The following is a 20,518-nucleotide window of genomic DNA, read 5'->3' as shown; positions in this document are numbered from 1 at the left end:
CACATGAGATGTGTGTTTGCACACAGAAACTCCTGTTGTTATAGTTTCGCATGATTTATGAGCCAAAGCTACAAATTCCCAATTGGCAGATGACTGAAGTCTGTACAGCCAGTGACACAGCAGAAAGGACTCAGCTGATTTGGTTTAGTTGCTAGCAACTGTGCTAATCTTAATGACTCAAGCTGCTCCTGTCTCAGTGGAAAAATACAGCACGGAAGTGGTATACCTTGAACCTTTGTCAGAGCCAAAAAACTTTTTCAAGTGAGACTGCATGGTGTGCCGACCAATCCGACAATAATTAGGTCATAGAGGAGCCAAAAGGAAACCATAGTTACTTTGTTTCTCACTCTGGCTCTGCTCATGACAAGTTGTTTGTGTGGAGATCCTGCGGTGTACCCAGCTGAGAGGAATACTGATCAGTTTGTTGTTGCTGTAAGCAACTCTTGGGGGAGGGGGCTTTGTGATGGAGGGGTAAGTACTCACTGTGTTTTTGTTTGACACTAACTGCATTGCTTATATTGTGAAATGTGCAGCTTTCTGTTAAACACTTACTGGGTGGAAATTTTCCATTCCTCATAATCCTGTGAGCTTAAATTCAACAAACAAATAAATAAATAAAGCTTATGAGCACTGCCAAACAATAGTCAGCTGAGTAGTTTTGTCTCTGTGCATAGTCCAGATATACAAATATTTGACAGTGCTTGTCCTATAAATGTAGAGGAGGTGGAAGGAATTTTCAGGTTGTACTATTCATCATTAATCTGCTTTTTGACCATGTCAAGGGAATTCCTCAAAGGAAACAGCCTTGAGGTGCCTGATCGGGATAACGGTCTGGTGAAGAAGACTCAGCTGTTGGACCGTGGCCAGTGGGCGAACAAGGTGGAGTTTCTGCTGGCTGTTGCAGGAACCCTGGTGGGACTGGGAAACCTCTGGAGGTTCCCATATTTGTGCTACAAAAATGGGGGAGGTGAGTGGGATTTTCAGATGACAATGTATGTATGCTTTTATACTTACTGTACAAAGTCAAGCAACTGCAGTTAATCAAAAAGCAATGTCAACACATGGACAAATAACCTTGGCATATAAATAGTTTTAAATGATAAGGAGGTTGTTCAGGCATGGCACAAAGCTGCTGCTTGTTATTAAAGAAACTGAACTTATTTTTTCTTTGTGTAACTTAATGTCTTTTTTGTGTTAGTCATTAACATACATTTCTTTAGGAAAAAAAGTTTAAGTAAAATCAAGGATCCATGTGGCCTTACTAATACTGTTTTCAGGTGTATCAACACAAAACAAAGAAAAAGTCATGAACAACTCTGACTGTGTAATGTCAAATAATGCACTTAATAAAAACAGCCTTCTTCATTGCTCCCAGGTGCATTTCTGGTTCCGTATGTCCTGTTTCTGCTCTCATGTGGAATCCCAATGTTCCTTCTGGAGACAGCAATGGGACAGTTCACATCTCAAGGATGTATTACTTGCTGGAGGCATTTCTGCCCCTTGTTTGAAGGTTAGTGTTGAAAGAGGAACTGAATTGTGTAACATTTCAGTGTTCAAGTGTTCATCCAAGTTACTGTGATGATTTATGGTTATTTTAAAGAGTTGTTTCATTGTCATTTCCAGATACATTAATAACTATAGAAGTATACATTAACAAGTATTTTGCAATGCAAAGTATAACAGTTAACTTATTAAATGAATGAGGCATAATATCTAGTAGGCAAAGTAAATGTATATTTAAACAAACAAAACAAAAAACTTCAACTCAAAACGCTCTCTAGAGCACAGCTGAAGAACCAAGTTGTTTGCCAGTCGAGGATAAAATAGTTGGTAACTTGAGAACAAAAAACCTGGGAAAAAGGCACAGTAGTGCTTTGTCTCAGTTAGACAAAGCACTACTGTCTAACCGAATCAGCTCTCATGATCAATACCTGTGTGTATTAACAGATGATTATTATCAATTATAATTGTCTGAGAAACCTAAATGAACTGGGGCTGAACACTGCTGCTTTTCACAGAAAATGTTTTTTGCCAGTCACAGCAGGAAAACCCCATCGTCAATGTGTAAACAATAAAATGAAGGATGGCTGAATTCCTTTTAGCTGGTTCAGTTTCAGGGTCTTGTTTCTGTGCACACTGAATAGAGCAGAGGAACTTGTGCTTTTCCTTCTATGACAAGTCAAAATGACCATTAATTCAGTGGTTATGACATGTTACAGAGGAAAGAAAAGAAGCAAATAATGAAGGGGAAGGCAAGTAAAAACAAACAACGAAATAACATTTCATTTAAAAATATAAAACATATAAAGATTTAAAAAAAAAATGCAAGCATGGAAAGATACAGCCAGTAGAAGCACAAATGTTTTTTTACTAAAAAAACCCCACAACGTCAATGTAGAGATTTGAAAGACGTTACAGATGTAGCCTATCTAACCTCAGAGGGCTGAGGTCATTGAGTTCAAGTGTCCCCTCCCACCAACAAAATCCCTTTCACTCATTAGTGTGTTCTGTAAGTGTTGAAGCTCTTACACAACAAACAAATATGTTCACACATTCAGTGCATTTATTAAATGACGGAGCTAGCATCAATCCTATCAGTTTTTTTTTTGTCAATGTCACTGTTAAATGAAAAGATTGAAACCAAAAGTGTGTCAGTATGTCTCTTAAGCCTCAAACTCATTTATTCCTGCTGAAGGTGTTAATGTTTAAAACCTGTTAATAAATGCATAGTTTCATTTTTTATAAAGCTAAGTAATGTCTGGACACTTCATTACTCAAGCAGAAGTAAAAAAATAAATAAAAATAAAAATAAAAAGTGTATTTGTTGGGGATTGTTTTCAGGATTCAAGTGATACGTTTGCTATCTTATTTACAACACCAGGAGGATGTATGATGGATGGTCTCAAAAGAAAACACAGTGCCATTCTTTAAACTGATACCACATCGATAAATGTGATATAACAAGCACAGAAAACAAGTGTAGACAGTAACTTCATACCTCTGCAATGCACCCCACCTTTCTTTCTCTAGATCAGAGAAAGACTGCCACAAGATCTTTTACCTGTAATCAGTCAGTTAACCTCAACTATGACAGGTTGATTAATTAGTTACCATTTAAAGTTTATTTATCCATATCACACTGAGCGAGAATGCCAGTCTGGAGCCAATCTACGTGCCAAGAATGGCTCTCCAGGCGACACCAAGCTGTTTTAAGGGTGTGTTCCACTGATATTTTTGGTTAAATGACGAAACACAGCTGAAACTACTGAAACAAACATACTCTCTTACAGAATACAGACTTCATGTGTGCTTTGTCCATCAATAATCTACATTAACCACACCTTGTCTGTCTCCTCAGGGATTGGTTACGCCACCCAGGTAGTGATTGCATACGCTGCTGTGTCATACATCGTCATCCAGGCCTGGGCCTTCTTCTACCTCTTCTCATCCTTTAGTGCTGAGATCCCATGGGCCAGCTGCAGGAACGCATGGAACACAGGTATTCATGCAGACAGATGCAGAGATTAACTACATGAAGAACGGATGCCTGGGAGTTTTTGTCACGTCTTTATAATTGCAGTAACAGAGACATCACCACAGAAATACCAGAATTCCATGAAAAGTGCTTGATCTCTTAATTGATTAATAGATGAAGTGATTGGTTGCACAGCAGTCCTGTAATGTGCAGACAGTTGACAGTTGAACTAAAACTGGCACAACAGCATCTTAAAACAGACACTGTTCATTCCAGCAGTAGGTGTGGTGTCTAAGGTCATGAGGTTCAACAGTGTGTTCACTGAGTTCTGCCTTCACTAATAATTTTAATCAGACTTCTGGTGAATTTAGGAACATAAAGAAAGGAAGGGTCCTTCAAATCTCAAATTAGTATAAACATGTTGATATGTTGTAATTGGTGATTACTGTGATACTGTTCTCTCTTTACTTTGATCAATTTAAATATCTCACTGTGTGTTTTTTTCCCTCTTAGAGTATTGCATTGAATTTGATAAAACAAATGTGTCAGCTAATTGGACAGCAGGTGCAAACACAACAACGCCTGCAACAGAGTTCTGGGAGTAAGTGAAACTCACACATCACATGTTTGGAGGACAGAAAGTGCATTATGTTGTTTTATTTATTTTTTGTCTATGGCAGCCTGTAAAACCTAGAACCATTTTATTTCTATAGACTTCGGTTTGTAAAGAGGCCAGTCCTAAAGGTTTTTAGGAACATATTTTTGGTTCTGTGGTGAGCTGTATCTCTGTGCTGTTTCCAAATCATACCTGCTCTGTAATCCTCACTGTAGCCTACCTGATATCTGCACATTTAAAGAAGTTCCTCTAGTGCCACCATCAGTCCTAATGTCAAAACACTTTTTGAGCCTGTAACTCTTCAATAACAAACCTTTCTTTTTTTGAGGGCCCTATTTTAGTGACTCAAGCAAAGTGACAAGCACAGAGACTGTTGTTGGTGTTTCTGGTCAATTGAGGTCATTTACTGTAGGCCCACAGTGCAAAGAGCAAAAGGGCTGGGTGAGGTTGAAGGTTGAATATAGATGGGAGGGTATAGTGATTAATAAATGAAAAGCAAGACAACAGGAAATTGTATACAGTTGATTACTATATTGGGGATATAAATTGATATCAAAATATGTTGTTGGAGCTGTTTAAATAATTGTTCAATCCAACAGCTTTTTAGTTTTAATTCCACTGTATCTGTTAATTGGTGGCATCATTTATTAATTCAGTACAAAAGAAAGTTGGAAAGGAGACAACTTTGCACAGGAAGAGTAATGAGCCCCTGGTATTTCATGTAATTTAATGAAGGTAAATGCATTGAATGGCAGTACATAACCCATATCCGTCCTTCTGCCTTTAGATGACTGCAGGGACTTAGATCAACACAGACTGGTTCATCAACATTTCTACTTCAACCACATTATTGTATTATATTTAAACATATCTACTGGAGGTAGAGTTTAATTGAAATAGTTTATTTAGATTTTAAGCATTATTCTGTTATTGCTACATATTTAAGGCAAGTATTTAGTTTGCTGTTGCTGATAACTTGACTTTGTGCCAGAAACAGGCGTGGTCTTGACGCTATTCTCAGCACAGACCCAGTTTCCACCTAAATACCCCTGAATGAACTTTGGTACAGTTTGTACCTCTGCGCCTACATGATAAAAGTGCCCCACATTAACTTATGAGTCAAGACGCACCCGGCACTTAAACCAATTATTTTGGCTACCATTTTTAGTTTCCTTAAAAAATAATGTTTTACCTCTTCTTCCAGATGAAATCCCAAAGATCCAATCTTATATCTCCAATATAATTGTGACACATCTGTAACATCTGTGGTTCATCAGAGTTTTAATACTCCAAAGTATTTGGCAGTTCAATTTGGCAGGGTGTGAAAGTCCCCACATTGCTTTTCGCTAAGTCACGATCAGCATTGCTCAGTCATAGTACTTTCATAATCTTATCAGGCAGTTTCAGACACCCCCAATTTCACTTAAAACATATCTGCAAAGTTGATCAGTTTTTTTGTGTTGGAACAACTTTGACTTATCTCTCAGGGAGGATTTTCTTTACCCAAACCGTTTTGGCTATGAATGGCTATTAATGAAGTTGACTTTGGATACATGATATCATTTAAGGAAAGGAGTCTGTTTGATACTTTAAACTGTTCTACACTGACTGGCGAGCTACATTTTGACAAATTATTTCTCATCCGTCCTTCTTCCCTGTCAACTTCACTTGTTACATTGTGCTTTTCATATCCTGAGCTACAAATGACACAAAGTAAAATGAATTCACATGAGCCAGATACAACAGACTGTAACACTTTATCACATTTATCTGGTAGCATATGAGCTAACATGAGTGCACAGCATCAGTAATCTGTAGAAAGTTAATGTGGATTATTTTGATTTCTGTATTAATGTATTGTCAGAAATGTCTCAATTACTTACATTCACCTGAAAGTGAAACTTTGCTTCTGTAAGGCAAAACAACATTTTTAACATGAATGATGCAATATGTCATCATGTGATCAGTCACATTGATCAGTTTTTTTCCGCCATCATAATAACCTTCTTTATTGGTTTATATTAGTCTTGAACAAAGTTTCCAGTGTTTTTGTCTCCAAACTATGTGGCTGCCCCGGTTTTTGCAGTATGATGTTCCTCTTTTCAGGAGACGAGTACTTGGTATATCTAACGGGATTGAGGAGATCGGTAGCCTGAGGTGGGAGTTGGCCTTGTGTCTCTTACTGGCTTGGATCCTGTGCTACTTCTGTGTGTGGAAAGGAGTGAGGTCCACTGGAAAGGTAAAAAACTCTCTGATTTGAGGACATTTGTATATGTGGGTGTGTGTCTCTTCCTTTCGTTATAGCATTTAATTTTGGGATCGTATTCAGCTGCCAAAGAAAAGTTGACAAAGAGAACAAACATTTTAAAAAGAAACATTTATGAATAGGATGGTAACGTGGGAACATGAAAGCCAGGGTGCAAAGTTAACATTTTTGTCCAGTGGCCAATGGCTAGTGACTGTTCAAATTTTACCAGCCACAACCAGAAGAAGAAAAAAAGTGTGAAGCAAATCTACCAAACACTTGCATATTTTACCAGCATTTGACTGATGCTAATTTTGTGCCCTGATGAAAGCGTTTTTCTCTCACCATTTCTTTTTAAATCTCTTCAACTTTTTTTTTTTCACATTACCCTTCTTCTGACTTATTTGCAGTAAACAGACACAGAAATTGATGCTGCTCCTGGTCACAATCATTTAAAGGACTGCAACTAATGTTAATCATTATTATCAACTACTCTGCTGGTCATTGCCCATTCATTTGTCTATAAAATGCCTGTTACAGTTTCTTACAATGCACAATTACATTTTCAAATGTCCTGTTTTGTCCAACCAATAGTCCAAAACCCAAAGATATTCAGGGTGAATCATTGTTTGTACTGTAGCCGTTCTGTTGCAGCTTCTTCTCAGATTCCATTAATAAATGCTTTTAAAAGAAAAAAAAACTACCTTTGTCTCGTGTTGGCAGGTAGTTTACTTTACAGCCACTTTCCCCTACCTGATGTTGGTGGTTCTGTTGGCTCGTGGACTCACTTTACCAGGAGCTATGGATGGCGTAGCTTTCTACCTTTATCCTGACCCGACAAGGTTGGTGGACCCTCAAGTAAGTGATAAAGTCAACAATTCAACATAAATACCAAGACAAGCTGTCGGCACAGTTGCCTCCCACTGTAAGCCCAAATACAGTCTTCATTCTTACATTAGTTTAATTAGCAGACAATTAAGTAACATTTAAATTTTTACATTTGGTCAGGTTTGGATGGACGCAGGTGCACAAGTCCTTTTCTCTTTTGGTATCTGTCAGGGGAGTTTGACAGCTCTTGGCAGTTACAATCAGTATAACAATGATTGTTACAAGTAAGTGCTCTTTTGTTTCGCTTTTTGTCCTTTTTAATGTATATGCACCATCAGAACATTTTGCAGAAGAGTTTTCAGTTAAGTCTCAGTTATAAGCTCTGTGCATGGACGTGTATCCACATAATCAGTGTGTAAAATACCCTCAGACCTGCATCAATATCCTAAATGCTGTGAAGAAATCAAATTTGTGAAAACATTTTAAAAGAGGTTTAAACACAGTCTTGCTTACTAACAATTGTACAGGAATAATTAACCAGATATTAACATTTACATCAGTTACCATCAATGTACGTATAAATGTCTTACCACCCTCAGTGTATCAATAATTTTCATTGTCAAGACTCAATAGTTTGTCTTGAGCAGCCAAATTTGATCCGATAGTTCACAAATGAACTCGTTAATTTATGTTAAATACTTTCTAATACTTGATGTCTGTCTTTCTTTTCCCTCAGGGACACATTTGTTTTGTGTTTGGTGAATGGTGGGTCGAGCTTCGTGGCAGGGTTTGCTATCTTTTCAGTTTTGGGCTTTATGTCCTACGAACAAGGACTGCCAATATCTGAAGTGGCTGCTTCTGGTAAAAACACCACAACATCATTTGTGTTGTAGTATATATGCTCAGTAATCACTTTAAATTAAATACACCTCTGTTTATGTAGAGAGCTCCTTTTAAATAATTGTAAAGCTTGCAGATAAAAGTTGAGAGTTTAACTGTTGTTTGTGACTACTGCTATCATTTCTATCACTCATAAAGGTACTGAACAGTCAAATCTGTAGTTTGAATGAGTTCACCCTGATTGCTCCAAAAATGCTCATATTCATCAATTCATCTTTAATGTTGTGCTCAAAATCAAAAAAAATATGAATGATAAAAAATCCCTTTCTCCACTAAAATGCTGCTGATCAATTAATTAATTACCAAAATGTTTCTATGGCAACCATTAATTCTACTTATAGGAGGATTCATCAAATCAAATACTTAAAATTCTGCCTTGGTGTATTGCTAGATTTTCTGCTTCTTTTGCTCTGTTACATTACATAGTTTGTTTGTAGTTCAGGAAAATGTTTCTGCTCCAAGCAAGCACCAAATTTTAATCAGCAGATCAATATTAGCTTATCAAAGATATGTATGACCCTATTTGTTGGCCAGTAAATACTAAGAAATAGAAGTATAGTTCAATATAGTTTTCCTACAAATAATCTACATTTTATTATTATAAAAAGGTTGTCTGTTCAATGACAGAGACAAAATGACATTAAAATAACTGATTATTTATCTACATATAGGTCCTGGTTTGGCATTTATTGCCTATCCGAGGGCAGTGGCCATGATGCCTTTTCCTCAGTTGTGGGCTATATGCTTCTTCATCATGGTCATCTTGCTGGGTGCTGATACACAGGTGAGATGAAAATGTACTGCAGTAATCAGACATTAATGATCAAAAATATGAATGCTTAGGTTTTTGTTGAAATGTTTGAGTTTCATCATTGGTCCATGTCTTTGTCAGTTTGTGAGTTTAGAGTGCCTGATGACCTCCGTGACGGACATGTTCCCCACTGTTTTTCGGAGAGCTTATCGTCGAGAATTGCTGCTGCTTTGTCTCTGCTCCGTCTGTTTCTTTCTTGGTCTCCTTCTTGTCACAGAGGTTAAAAACTCTACTTTGATTTTCCTATCACTTTTGATTACTAAAATTTAGCCTCAATACCTTCTGAAAGAGGTAGTGACCAACAATCCACAACCTTTTTTAAAAAACTTGCACATAGTCGTTACTGTAGCACATTGTATTGTTTTAGTCCTGATCTAATTCTAATTAATATAAATTAAATATGTACACGAGTGATGTTTGTTGTGCACTAAACACTGACTGTATCTTTCTGCAGGGGGGCTTGTATTTCCTTCAACTGTTTGATCATTATGTTTGTAGCGGCAACAATCTTCTCCTTCTTTCGGTGTGTCAGTCAATAGCAATTGGATGGATATATGGTGAGTCATCCTATTGGTCATTAGGCAGAAATATACTTCAAACATGTTTTATTTTTGCACATGTTGGACTTCTGTTTAATCTATTGAATTAGTGAGAGCCTTCCTCTTGTCAGAAAATACATTTAACTTGGTGTTTGAAGTTCTTCTAACCCATGAGAAGGTTCAAAAGGGTGTCCAGTTTATCCAAACCGAGGCCACTGGTTACGATTATTCTCTAAATGATTGAACAAACCACATTTCTGGGTTGAAAAGCAGAGAACCCATCCCTTTAAATGACACAGTCACCTACATTTTACTATTGATGTTCACAGAGATTTCAACCTAAAAGTGAATGCTTGGGCTCCTTACATAATTTATACAGCTTTTGTGTACCCGATACACTTTGTCAGTTGATTTGCCAGATATTTATTCCTCACTCTAATTCGTATGTTCTTTTTAACATTCATCTTTGTTCTACCCATCACTCATGTTTAAGATTATCTAAGCTTGACAGCCATTGCTGTAGATCCTCCTAAAGAGGGGTGTTTGGTCTTTTTTCTGTGAATGTGAATAAATACAAAGGATCCAAGAGAATTCTATACAATCACTATATAAATGTGCGTCCTTCACGCTGCCCTCATGTCAACAGGCATTTACATACTGCTTCAGAGGGGTTTACAGCCCCATCCCAGTCAGTGATATTTACTGTTTAACGGTTCTTTCTCAAACAGAGAATGAGGCTGTGGTTAATAGCTGGACGTAATCCATTACCATGGCAACCAGACTGCAATTCTAGCGCACTGGTGATGTGTTGGAATGGTAGTTCTATTATAGCCTGACCTGTCCACTTGCTAAAGTATTATCTATATAGACTGGGTTACATGTGAAATCCATAGGTGAAATCAGACTTCTTTACTGACGGATCATCTATCCTATGACATCTTGCTTTATTTTAGAGTAAATGTTCGTCAATGTTCCTCCCAGGCCCAGTTCTACAAAGGTGCAAAAGCATTCATTGCACCCTCAGTTAAGTGCAGTGTTGAAGGTCTTTAGTGGATGAAGACTATGTGAACGTCTCCGTGCACACCTACGATTTTGGTTCATGCATGTGCAGCAATTCAATGTGTAAAAGCGCTGGGTGAAGGTGAAAATAGATCAGCCAGGTGTGCTGATTAATAAATACTCTCTCAGCCAGTCACATCACTCCTCATAGCTCTGAAACAGTTGTGTCATTCACAGTTAAATGTGATAACGACAGCTCGACAAACGGAAAGCTTTTCTTCTGGAAATCTATTGATAGTTAAGAGTATCATGACATGAACTAATTCCATTACTTTTGAGAGAAATGACAACTGTAACAAATGTTTCAGTAGCTTGCACAACACTGATCATAATGCACACAGTTCTTTTTTTTTGTATGCTCATTTTATTTGCAAAATCTGTTTCTATTTTTAAATGAAGAATGATTTTTTAATTTCTCCAGATTATAAATTAAAATCACTTAATGACTCTCCTTTTATGAACAGGTGCCGATCGTCTGTTTGACAACATTGAAGACATGATAGGTTACCGTCCGCGGCCACTAATGAAGTTCTGCTGGCTTTACGTTACCCCTAGTATTTGTCTGGTGAGTCGTTTATTTTGTATATAACATGAAAAGTGAGACTTTTCTGTGACATTGAACAAATGAAAATGGCTAATCTATTTTTGACTGTTAACCTGATATTAAACACACACACAATCTATTGATGTGCAGAGGTTGCTGCCAGTCTGCTCCTGTCCTATTTCATTATTGCCTATCACACAGCAGGAGCTGAGGAATGACTAGATGTAGGTGGGGGATTTAAACGTGGGGATTTAAAGAGTTTCCTGAGAATTTCACTGTGACAGACATGCCATGTCAGAGAGGTCTCCTTTGAGGGGGGACTGGCACAATGTTTTCTTTGTTATTTGGGGTGAAAAAAGAAAACCTGTCTGCCTACTGTGAGGTGGTGAACATGCAGAGAAAGAAAGAGAATCATATGGCCATCTGTGTTTAGTATATAATTCAGGAAACATAAGACATAAATATTCTCTTTGACACCATTACCCTTATTCTTTAGAGCTAAAGTAAACAAATATACAACACCAAACAATAATAACACATGATGATGGAGAGAGGGGAATAAAGAGAGAATAAAACAAGACCAGAGTCTACAACTATGTTAGCAGCTCTGCAAGTCCGTATTTAAAGCATGTTCACATGCAGATGTTTAACATTTATAATGTTTCCCATGTTCACCATCTTAGTTTAGCATGTTAGCATGTCAACATTTGTTCTTCACACAAACAATAGCTGAGGATGATAGGAATGTTAATAATTTTGCAGATATTCAGTTATCAAACTATTTGACCAATTCACATTCTGACCTGATGGTAGCACTAAATGAAAAGTTTTAGGAGTTTCATCATATTACACTTTATCCTGAGGGGGACATTAATGTCTGAGTCAAATTTTATGACAATAGAATAGATCTTTATTGTCATTGTCACCAGGTACAACGAAAAACAAAACATTAAGTAGTTGTTTAAAAATAAACAAAAGTCTTTAGAGATAAAATAAATTGATAAATTGTGGTAGACTGAGACCTTTGTAGACATGACTGGACTGGTGGCAAAGCTTAGTGTCAATTACATATTTAGATTAAAGCGTTATCAGCCATTTCAGTGTCGTCAATAAAACTGTTGTCGTTGCTGCCAGGGTACCTTCATCTTTTCAGTGGTGAAATACAAGCCTCTCAAGTTCAACAAAACCTATGTTTACCCGACCTGGGCCTACGCTTTGGGCTGGTTCCTTGGACTGTTCTGCGTTCTGCTGGTACCTCTGTGGATCATCTTTAAAGTAACCCAGATGAAAGGAACGGTGTGGCAGGTATGTACTCAGTAAAGAACAAGCAATTTATGTCTTATGTGGTCATTGTTAGAGATTTTTAATTAGGATGTCTTGCATTTGAAAGGTTTATTTACTTGATCAAGTGAATGAATGATCAGTACATTATGTTCTGATGCTCCCTTCAATTCTAAAGTTTCTGGGATAGTTCCTCCTGGGATAGTCTTAAACCAGACAGACAATGCCACAGGTTGAGCCATGCCCAAATATGGGCAGATCCAGCACATCTACAACATAAAGAATTTAGTCTCCTGGTCTAAAGACAAAACATTGCTTTGACGACATTCAGGACCTTTGTCCTCCATCTATCACAATATTAAACCTCTGACTACAGGGGTTGAGCATAGCTCAGCGGGCAGAGCACCCACCCCATGTGTTGAGGCTACAGTCCTCGCTGCAGGCGACCCCGGTCCGAATCCCGCACCGAGCGGTCTTATCCTGCATGTCATTCCCCCCTCTCTCTGCCTCCTGTTTCCTGTCTATCTCTACTAACCTGTCCATTAAAGGCAAAAAAAGCCAGAAAAAAAAATATACAAAAAAAAAAATAAACCTCTGACTACAGTTACCTTTAACCTGTTCAGGGAAAACAGGCAAACACATATCTGACTGTGGCTGCTATAGCAACACTACCTGTTTTCCCCAAAAGGAGCAGACTCACTGCTTACCACTATCTCAAAGGGAGACAGTGTCTAAATCAAGATTTGGTGTAGCCTTGTGATGACCGCAAAGCCTAGTTTGACCCAGTGCATGCCAAATGATGGAAAATTCCCTAACAGTCATTATACAGCAGGGCTGTAACAAACTAATTATTTTAATTTTTCCACTCCAAGATCACACCTTTAAATGTCTTGTTTCATCCTGTCCAAAACGCAAATTTACAATGATGTAAAACAGAGAAGAAACCGGAAGATTCAACCTGAAAATTTACAGAACTAATAAAATAATTCAAATGATTAATCTCTCATCAAAAGCTGGTTCATTTAGCATTTAGGGCCCCATTTTAACGATCTATAGCGCATGGCGTGAAGAGTGTGGTGCAAGTGCCTTTGGGGTGTGTCCAAATTGCTATTTTAATGGCGGAAAAATGGACACTGCGCCAGGCGCATGGTCTAAGAGGGATGGACTTAAGTCCCCTCATTAATCATAGGCGTGTTTTGGGCGTAACACGCGGTAAACCAATCAGTGTCATCTCCCATTCCCTTTAATATCCATGAGCGCTGTCACATTGGCGGATTGCTATTATAACGGCGCATTTACCCAGCAATGTGTTTCAATAATAAAACATGAGTTACTTTTGCTGAAAGGAAAGTTGGCTGATGAGCTGCTAACCTCACATTTAATTCATATAAAGGAAGAATATGGAGATATAACCAACCAGTCTGATGAGTGTAGAGGTGTGCAGCAGCCTGGTGTCATCAGCTGATTTAATAAACAGTGAGTGGCTGTGCGTAATGGCACAAATGGTACGAATTCACATTGTGGTCCTTTTATTTGTAATGTTTTGCATGTTTTGTGTGCTGCTGTGCGTCCTTGTGCGTAACAAGCACAGCGTCTGTGTGCTGCGCATCCGCCTATCTGGGGTATATTGAACTCTTGATGATGCGGCCCTAAAATAGCAGTGAAATATGCGCCAGTGACTTTAGAATAGTAACGCACCACCAATGCACCTGACCACACCTCATTTTGAGTCCATTTGCTATTTAGACAATGTGTGCGCAGGGCGAGAAAATGACAACTGCGCTGGGGGAAACTAACAAAGACATAATGCGCCCGCCATCCGCTGTGCGCCGACCGCAAGATGGGGCCCTTAATGTCAAACTAGAAGATTAGTTCAGATAAATATTTTTTATGTGTACTGTAAATCTATTGTGTTTTGAGCCTTATTCTTGCTTTTCTCTTCTTTTTGTCCTATAAAACCTAACTTTCATGTACTTCTGATGGGTCACACTTCAAACTTTCTTGTAATTTCAACTAAGTTTTATTATTTACTGTTATAAATTATTATAGTTTCAATTTCTTTAATTCTTACTTCTGGTCTTTAAAAAAGTACCACCTTTGTAATCCTTGAAATAAATTTTATGGTTAAGTTGAGGTAATGACAATAATACAGAACACAAATTAATAACAACTATCAACTTTGTTTTTCTCTTATGTATCATGAGTTATATATATATATATATATATATATACATTCTCATATATCATGAGAATCTGTGAGTTAACAACTCCTTCGCCACAGAGAAAAATGTTTGATAAATGAAGTCAAAAATTGCAACAATTTCAAGTGCTGTTGTAAAACATGCATTCAAGGGAACAATTTGTCAATGAGGCCCTTCAGGCAGACATGCTGCTGAAGAGGACGCAGCTGCACATGCCACATGCTTGATGAAAATACTCAACATGACACTAATGATCCTCAAAAATGTAAAAGTGCTTTCTATAAGTTCTGTGTTTTTTAGGTTTGTGCCTGTAAGTGTCTGAGTGTTGTCCAGTTTGTATCAAAGACGTGGCACACTGAATGCCAGCTGTCATTAAGAACTGGGGCAGAAACTAACAATTTTTGTAATTTGTATTGATTGAAAAAAACGCACTGAAAATCAACATTGAAATTAGAAGGTCCAGGACAGGAATCTATTATCCCAAAGTCTACAGCACCGCATTACCTGTGAGACGAAAAAGCACAGAAGTTTAGGTTATTGAATGCATTAATAGTACATAAATGCTAATGAATCTGTAAGATGGTTCCACAGGAGAGGAGCCTGATAGCTGAAGGCTCTGCCTCCCATTCTCCTTTTAGAGATACTAGGAACCACAAGTAGGCCTGCATGCTGGGAATGCAGTGTTCTGGTAGGTACATAAGATACTATAGGCTCTTTAAGATATGATGGAGCCTGACCATTAAGAGCTTTGAAAGTGAGGAGAAGAATTTTGAATTCTATTCCTAGATTTTACAGGAAGCCAATGCAGCGAAGCTAAAACAGGAGTCATATGATCTCTCTTTCTAGTTTTGGAAAAAAAAGTTATTTAAAAAAAAAAAAGGGAACGGATATTTATCATTGACGAGTGCAACTCCCTGCATAATGGCGGCAGCAGCAAACTTGGTCAGTAAAAAAGGTACTAATTCGCCCATCTGGCAGTACTTTGGGTTTCGGCCAAACAAGAGAGGCACGTCTGAAGTGGTACGCAAGATTTATAGTAATGTTATCCGGGCAAAAGATGGACAAACGACAAATCTTCATGATCATTTGCATGTACATCATCCCGTCCAGTATGCTACATTGCCATCACGAGCAGCAGCTGACCCTAGCAAGAGGGCTAACGTTAGCTACCAACCAACGATATCTGGGGCTTTTGCTAAAAGTACCAAGTACAAGCGTGACAGCGACAGATGGAAACAGTGCACTGATGCTGTAACCCACTACCTTGCAAAAGAAATGGTTTCTTTTAACACAGTGGAAAAGAGCGCATTTAAGGTCATGCTGCAGACATTTGATAAGCAGTACGAGTTGCCAGGTCGCAAATATTTCTCAAAGACCGCAATCACAAAGCTATACAATGATCTCAGGGAGAACATTTCAGCAGTGCTGGAGGATGTGGACTATTTGGCTTGTTTGCAAACAAGCTTCATGCTGGAAAGCCATACAGCCGACAACCTAGGAGAGCACTGTGGGGGACCTTACACAATTGGATGGTCGAAGAATCAAAAACCACCTGTGTAACAACTGATAAAAGGGCCAATGTTGTGGCAGCAATCAGACAGTTACAATGGCCGTGGCTAAGTTGTTTTGGACATAACCTGAATATTGCCATAAACAACGCACTTTAACAGCAGAGGGCCAGCACTGATCGGGCATTCGGGGTTTACCGGGCAATCAGCACTCCTTGATCATGGTAATTATAAAAGTGTAACTAATAATAACTGTTCATTATTAGTTACACTTGTTCTTTGCCATTTCTGCTGTTTTGCTGTTGTCATCGGTTCGTTGTTGTCTGCTGTGTTTGCTGTATCTTCAATAAAGTCCCAGTTGGCTGTTCGACGATTTCTGTTCTCAGTCTCTTACTTTAAGGGTTACTGAAGTTAAGTAATCAAGTAATTATCTTACATAACGCACAACACGCACACTAAATAGCGCTGCAAACGAAGCTATTTAAAATACACAATAGTCTATTACAACAGTGTAAGCAGCAGCAGCAAACGCGCACAGAAACGTGAATGACTAACTAAGCTTATATGTTAAGGTGATTTGACACTGTGATCACACCTAAGGCTGAATATATTTTTCCTAACAGGACTGTGCAACACGATGGGCTCAAAACACCAAATGGTGGAGAGAATCCTGGAGCAGGCACAGGCTTCCAAACGGGTGTTTGCTGAGGACAAAAGTCGCCGCTCGCTCCCATATTTTACATGTCAGGACATAAGTTATCTGGAAACCGTCAACAACACGTTGAAACCAGTAGCGGAGTTCACAAACATTCTCTCCGCAGAAAACTACATTACCGTTTCCTCACTTCTGCCCATGTTAGTCCATCTGGAAGGTGTGCTGGAGGCATCAGAGGAGGATACGCAACTCACGGCTGACTTGAAGCGCCATCCTGGAGAAGATGGAAGGGAAATATGACAATGATGCCACCCAGAGGAGGACGTGCAAAGCAACACTGCTTGACCCAAGATACCGAGGGGACCACATAAAGCCACCTGAGCTAAGTGATTTAAAAAGAGAACTGGTAGCGGAGATGGCGGCGGCAGCAGAAGCAACACTCGCAAGTCCGACACCCGGTCCCACACAAGTGAGAGAGGAAGCGGAATCCGATGCTGGCACCGCGCCCAAGAAGAAGAAGAAAAGCTCGCTTGGCAGCCTTCTTGGGAAAAGATCAGTTACAGCAGCCACTCTCACACCAGATCAGAAAGCCACAGCAGAGATGACAATGTACCTGCAGTAAATGGCGAAGAAAATCCTCTACAGCGCTCCATCTGAACGTGTGTTCAGCACAGCCGGTAGTGTTGCTACCCTTCGCCATCGTCGGCCATCTTGGACAGCTACTTACAGCAACACCACTTGGACACACTACTGTTATAGGTTGCATTTCATACATGTTTCAGCAGTTGGATGCGAGTCCGCACAAAGTATTGAAACAATAGAAGTTCAACACAAGTTTATACATCTGTATGTAACCAGAGAAGTATTAATACTGACTGACAGCTCTACACTCCCTCTGCTGGAGCCCTGCAGTAACTACAACAACACTACTGCTGCTGTTAGATTAACATTATGTAAAACATGAGGAAACACAGAAATAACTCTTCTCACAGTTCTGCAGCTGACAAAACAATATTGAAAATATAACATAAGCTATTACCTTAGAGATGTAGAAAGCACTCAAAAGTTCGCGATTGAGTCAGGTGAATAATGTGTTTTTTCCGAGTGGAGTTGCCGTACATAACTATCCAATATGGCGGAACTTGGCGGACTCAACTGACTCAAATCGGGTAGTGACCCCCCCCCCTCAAATAAAGGCATCTATGCCAGAAAAAATCTTTAAAAAAAAAATAAATAAATAATTTATTCGATTACTTGATTAATCGATGAAATAATCGGCAGAATGATCGATCACAAAAATAATCAATAGCTTCAGACCTAGTTTTCACTCTCAAGTAATCGTTTCAGCCCTATTGTTTTGTCTCAACAGTCATCATGAATACTGAGTGACGTGTTTATACACATATCTACTGTGTAATTTTAAAATTGTAAGAACTTGCTGACATTTTTAGCTCATGTTGAATATTCTCAACACACAAGAACACATGAATGAATTCAATTTTGAAGTCATGTATATCAATTAATCACATCATTTGTGTCACATCATTTGCACCATTCATATCACCGGTGTGAATAGATGAGAATTTGTGTTTATTCGCTGATTTTGTATGTCATTTTGTATGTGAAACTCACATTCAGTGTGAACACCATGAAAGTTATTTTTTACACTGTCAACTAAAGGATTCGACAATTTAAATATCAGTTGTCAAAGATGAGACAAAATTATTTCTGAATGTCTTCACACTGCAACTCAGAGTTCAGTTGAATCAATTAATTTGAAGACTAAGAAATAGGGAGGAAAACTGAATGAGCTTTTGTAATGTGTATAGTCATTCTTGTTTTTTCCAGTGTGGTCCAGCTAACCGGTTTGGGAAACCTTCTGCACTGGCAAATATTTTTGTCTAATGGGACTGTTGTATCAAAAATCTGTCTCCACAGAACCTAAATCAGCTTTGCCGCCCGGAAATCAAGACACACAACAACGCAGCAAAGCAGCCTGAGCAATGCCCTTTGAACCCCGACAACACTCTTTCTCCTGCTGCCAATGAATACAAGGGAAGTGGTGGAGCTGAGATGGAGATGCAAGTCTGAGATGAAGATTTTTTTAAAAATGTGTTTGGATGTAGTTTTTAACTCCAGTTTTACAAGCTAAGCATCTTTAAGGAGTTATGATGAGCAATAATTTCTTCCAGCTCTACTAAGTTACTAAATCAGGTCTGCAACCTGCACAACAGACAGACTCACTGTGAAATGCCTCTGCTGTAGAGTATTGAGAGGAGAAAATTGCAATAAGTAAAGCATTTTAATAGGTATGGTAAGTTCAATCAACATTTCCTCCATGCATCATATGCCAGCTAGATGAACTGCCAATCTTGATGTTCACTGTCTATTAAAATCTAAAATCCAACCCCTAAAAAACAACAAAACAACAATTTTTTAAAATCCAAATTGAGTGGCAGCTGATGTATAGATACAATGCAGAAGGCCTTTATGAGTGGAAAATGTTGCCTTTTTTATTTGTGAATATAAGCTTTGCCTTATACAAGTTTTGCAGCTACATGTCCGGCTGCAGGGCAGATTTAAATTTCTACTTTCTGACTCTATTAGCTGTCTATATTATACATTTACTTTTATTACATTTATTTACCAACACAAATTGAGCTATCATCTGTTGTAGTACAGTGGAGACCATAAACCTGAGTCTGTTACCAAGAAACAAACTACTGCTGGCAGTACATACCGCACATCACATTCTGCTGAAGCAGCAGTCTTCACATCTCACTCAGTGATGTGGTTTATTTTACGGGTATTCACACTCACAGTTTATTACATGGAGACATATTTTAACTCCCTCTCTGCATAGACAATATGAGGTGACCTGCATTTGAAGGATTTCCAAGGATTCAACTTGTCTTTGCATCACCACAAAGGCTAAAAAGTAAACTGTGTACATGAAAAGAGAGAGGTCTACTACTACAAGCTCAAAAGCGGCTGTCTAGAACTAGAAATTACACCTTGTAGCACCAACTTAATACATGCAGCAGTTCAAATCAATTTACCTTAAGATTCTGGATACATTTTTGGATAAATAAAAAAAGGATAAAAGCGACAACTGCTGAGGCTTATGGGTACTGTAGTAAAAATGGGCAATACCAAACTGAAAAAATAATTATTTGAAATGAAGTTGAAATATTTGCAAATGTTGTATGATGAGGAACATTTAAAAAATCAATGTGAATTTATAATGTGGAAACTTGCAGCTCTGACAGATGTTTTAGTAAGTGCTGTGCAAACAAAACACACTACGCATAATTTTTGGTAGTGGATTAAGACTTTTGGGCCCCAGACATAGTATGTATTATGGCAATGTACAAAATTAACCCTAAAATGTTGTTACAACATTTTACCTGTAGCACAAATCCATGCACTGTAATAACTACAATGATATAGTATATAGTAGTATATAATAACTATATTCAGTGCCAGAGCTTGCAATGATTTTGGCATATCAGTTTACTCACCTAAAAAACAACAAAACAAAAACACAAAAAAACAGAATTATACTTTTTTAATACTATTATATTAAAAATGGTTACTGGAAGTAAACAGCTAAAAAAACTTTGTTTTCATGTCCCTGTATGTAACAAGCTACTTAAATAAATAGCAATAAATAGAAAAAAACAAACAAATCACTTTCAAATTACATGACGTTGCTGATTTGAAGATTTCCTAAAGTTGGTCTGTTCTCACAATAAGTAAATGTCAATTCAGTGTGGACTTTGTATCAGAAAACATTTTGTTGACAAATTATTTTCATGCTATGAGAAATCAATAAATATTATTTCATATTGAGCTT

The 20,518-nt window shown here is 38.1% G+C and overlaps 1 protein-coding gene across 1 annotated transcript; it reads left to right on the top strand.

Moving 5' to 3' along the window:
- Positions 1 to 407: 407 nt before the first annotated feature.
- On the top strand, positions 408 to 20,508 carry LOC128355128 (sodium- and chloride-dependent GABA transporter 2-like). Its single transcript, XM_053315334.1, has 15 exons — positions 408 to 471; positions 783 to 967; positions 1,376 to 1,510; positions 3,359 to 3,499; positions 3,989 to 4,076; positions 6,198 to 6,330; positions 7,060 to 7,194; positions 7,345 to 7,448; positions 7,901 to 8,025; positions 8,736 to 8,848; positions 8,957 to 9,094; positions 9,330 to 9,432; positions 10,938 to 11,038; positions 12,152 to 12,322; positions 18,601 to 20,508. The coding sequence occupies exons 1-15, from the start codon at positions 464 to 466 to the stop codon at positions 18,751 to 18,753; spliced, it is 1,833 nt and encodes a 610-aa protein (XP_053171309.1). The 5' UTR covers positions 408 to 463; the 3' UTR covers positions 18,754 to 20,508.
- Positions 20,509 to 20,518: the final 10 nt, after the last annotated feature.

Source organism: Scomber japonicus, chromosome 3 (genome assembly GCF_027409825.1).
Source record: "Scomber japonicus isolate fScoJap1 chromosome 3, fScoJap1.pri, whole genome shotgun sequence".
Taxonomy (NCBI): Eukaryota; Metazoa; Chordata; class Actinopteri; order Scombriformes; family Scombridae; genus Scomber; species Scomber japonicus.
Note: the sequence above shows the minus strand (reverse complement) of the source record. Positions and strands in the feature narration are given on the sequence as shown.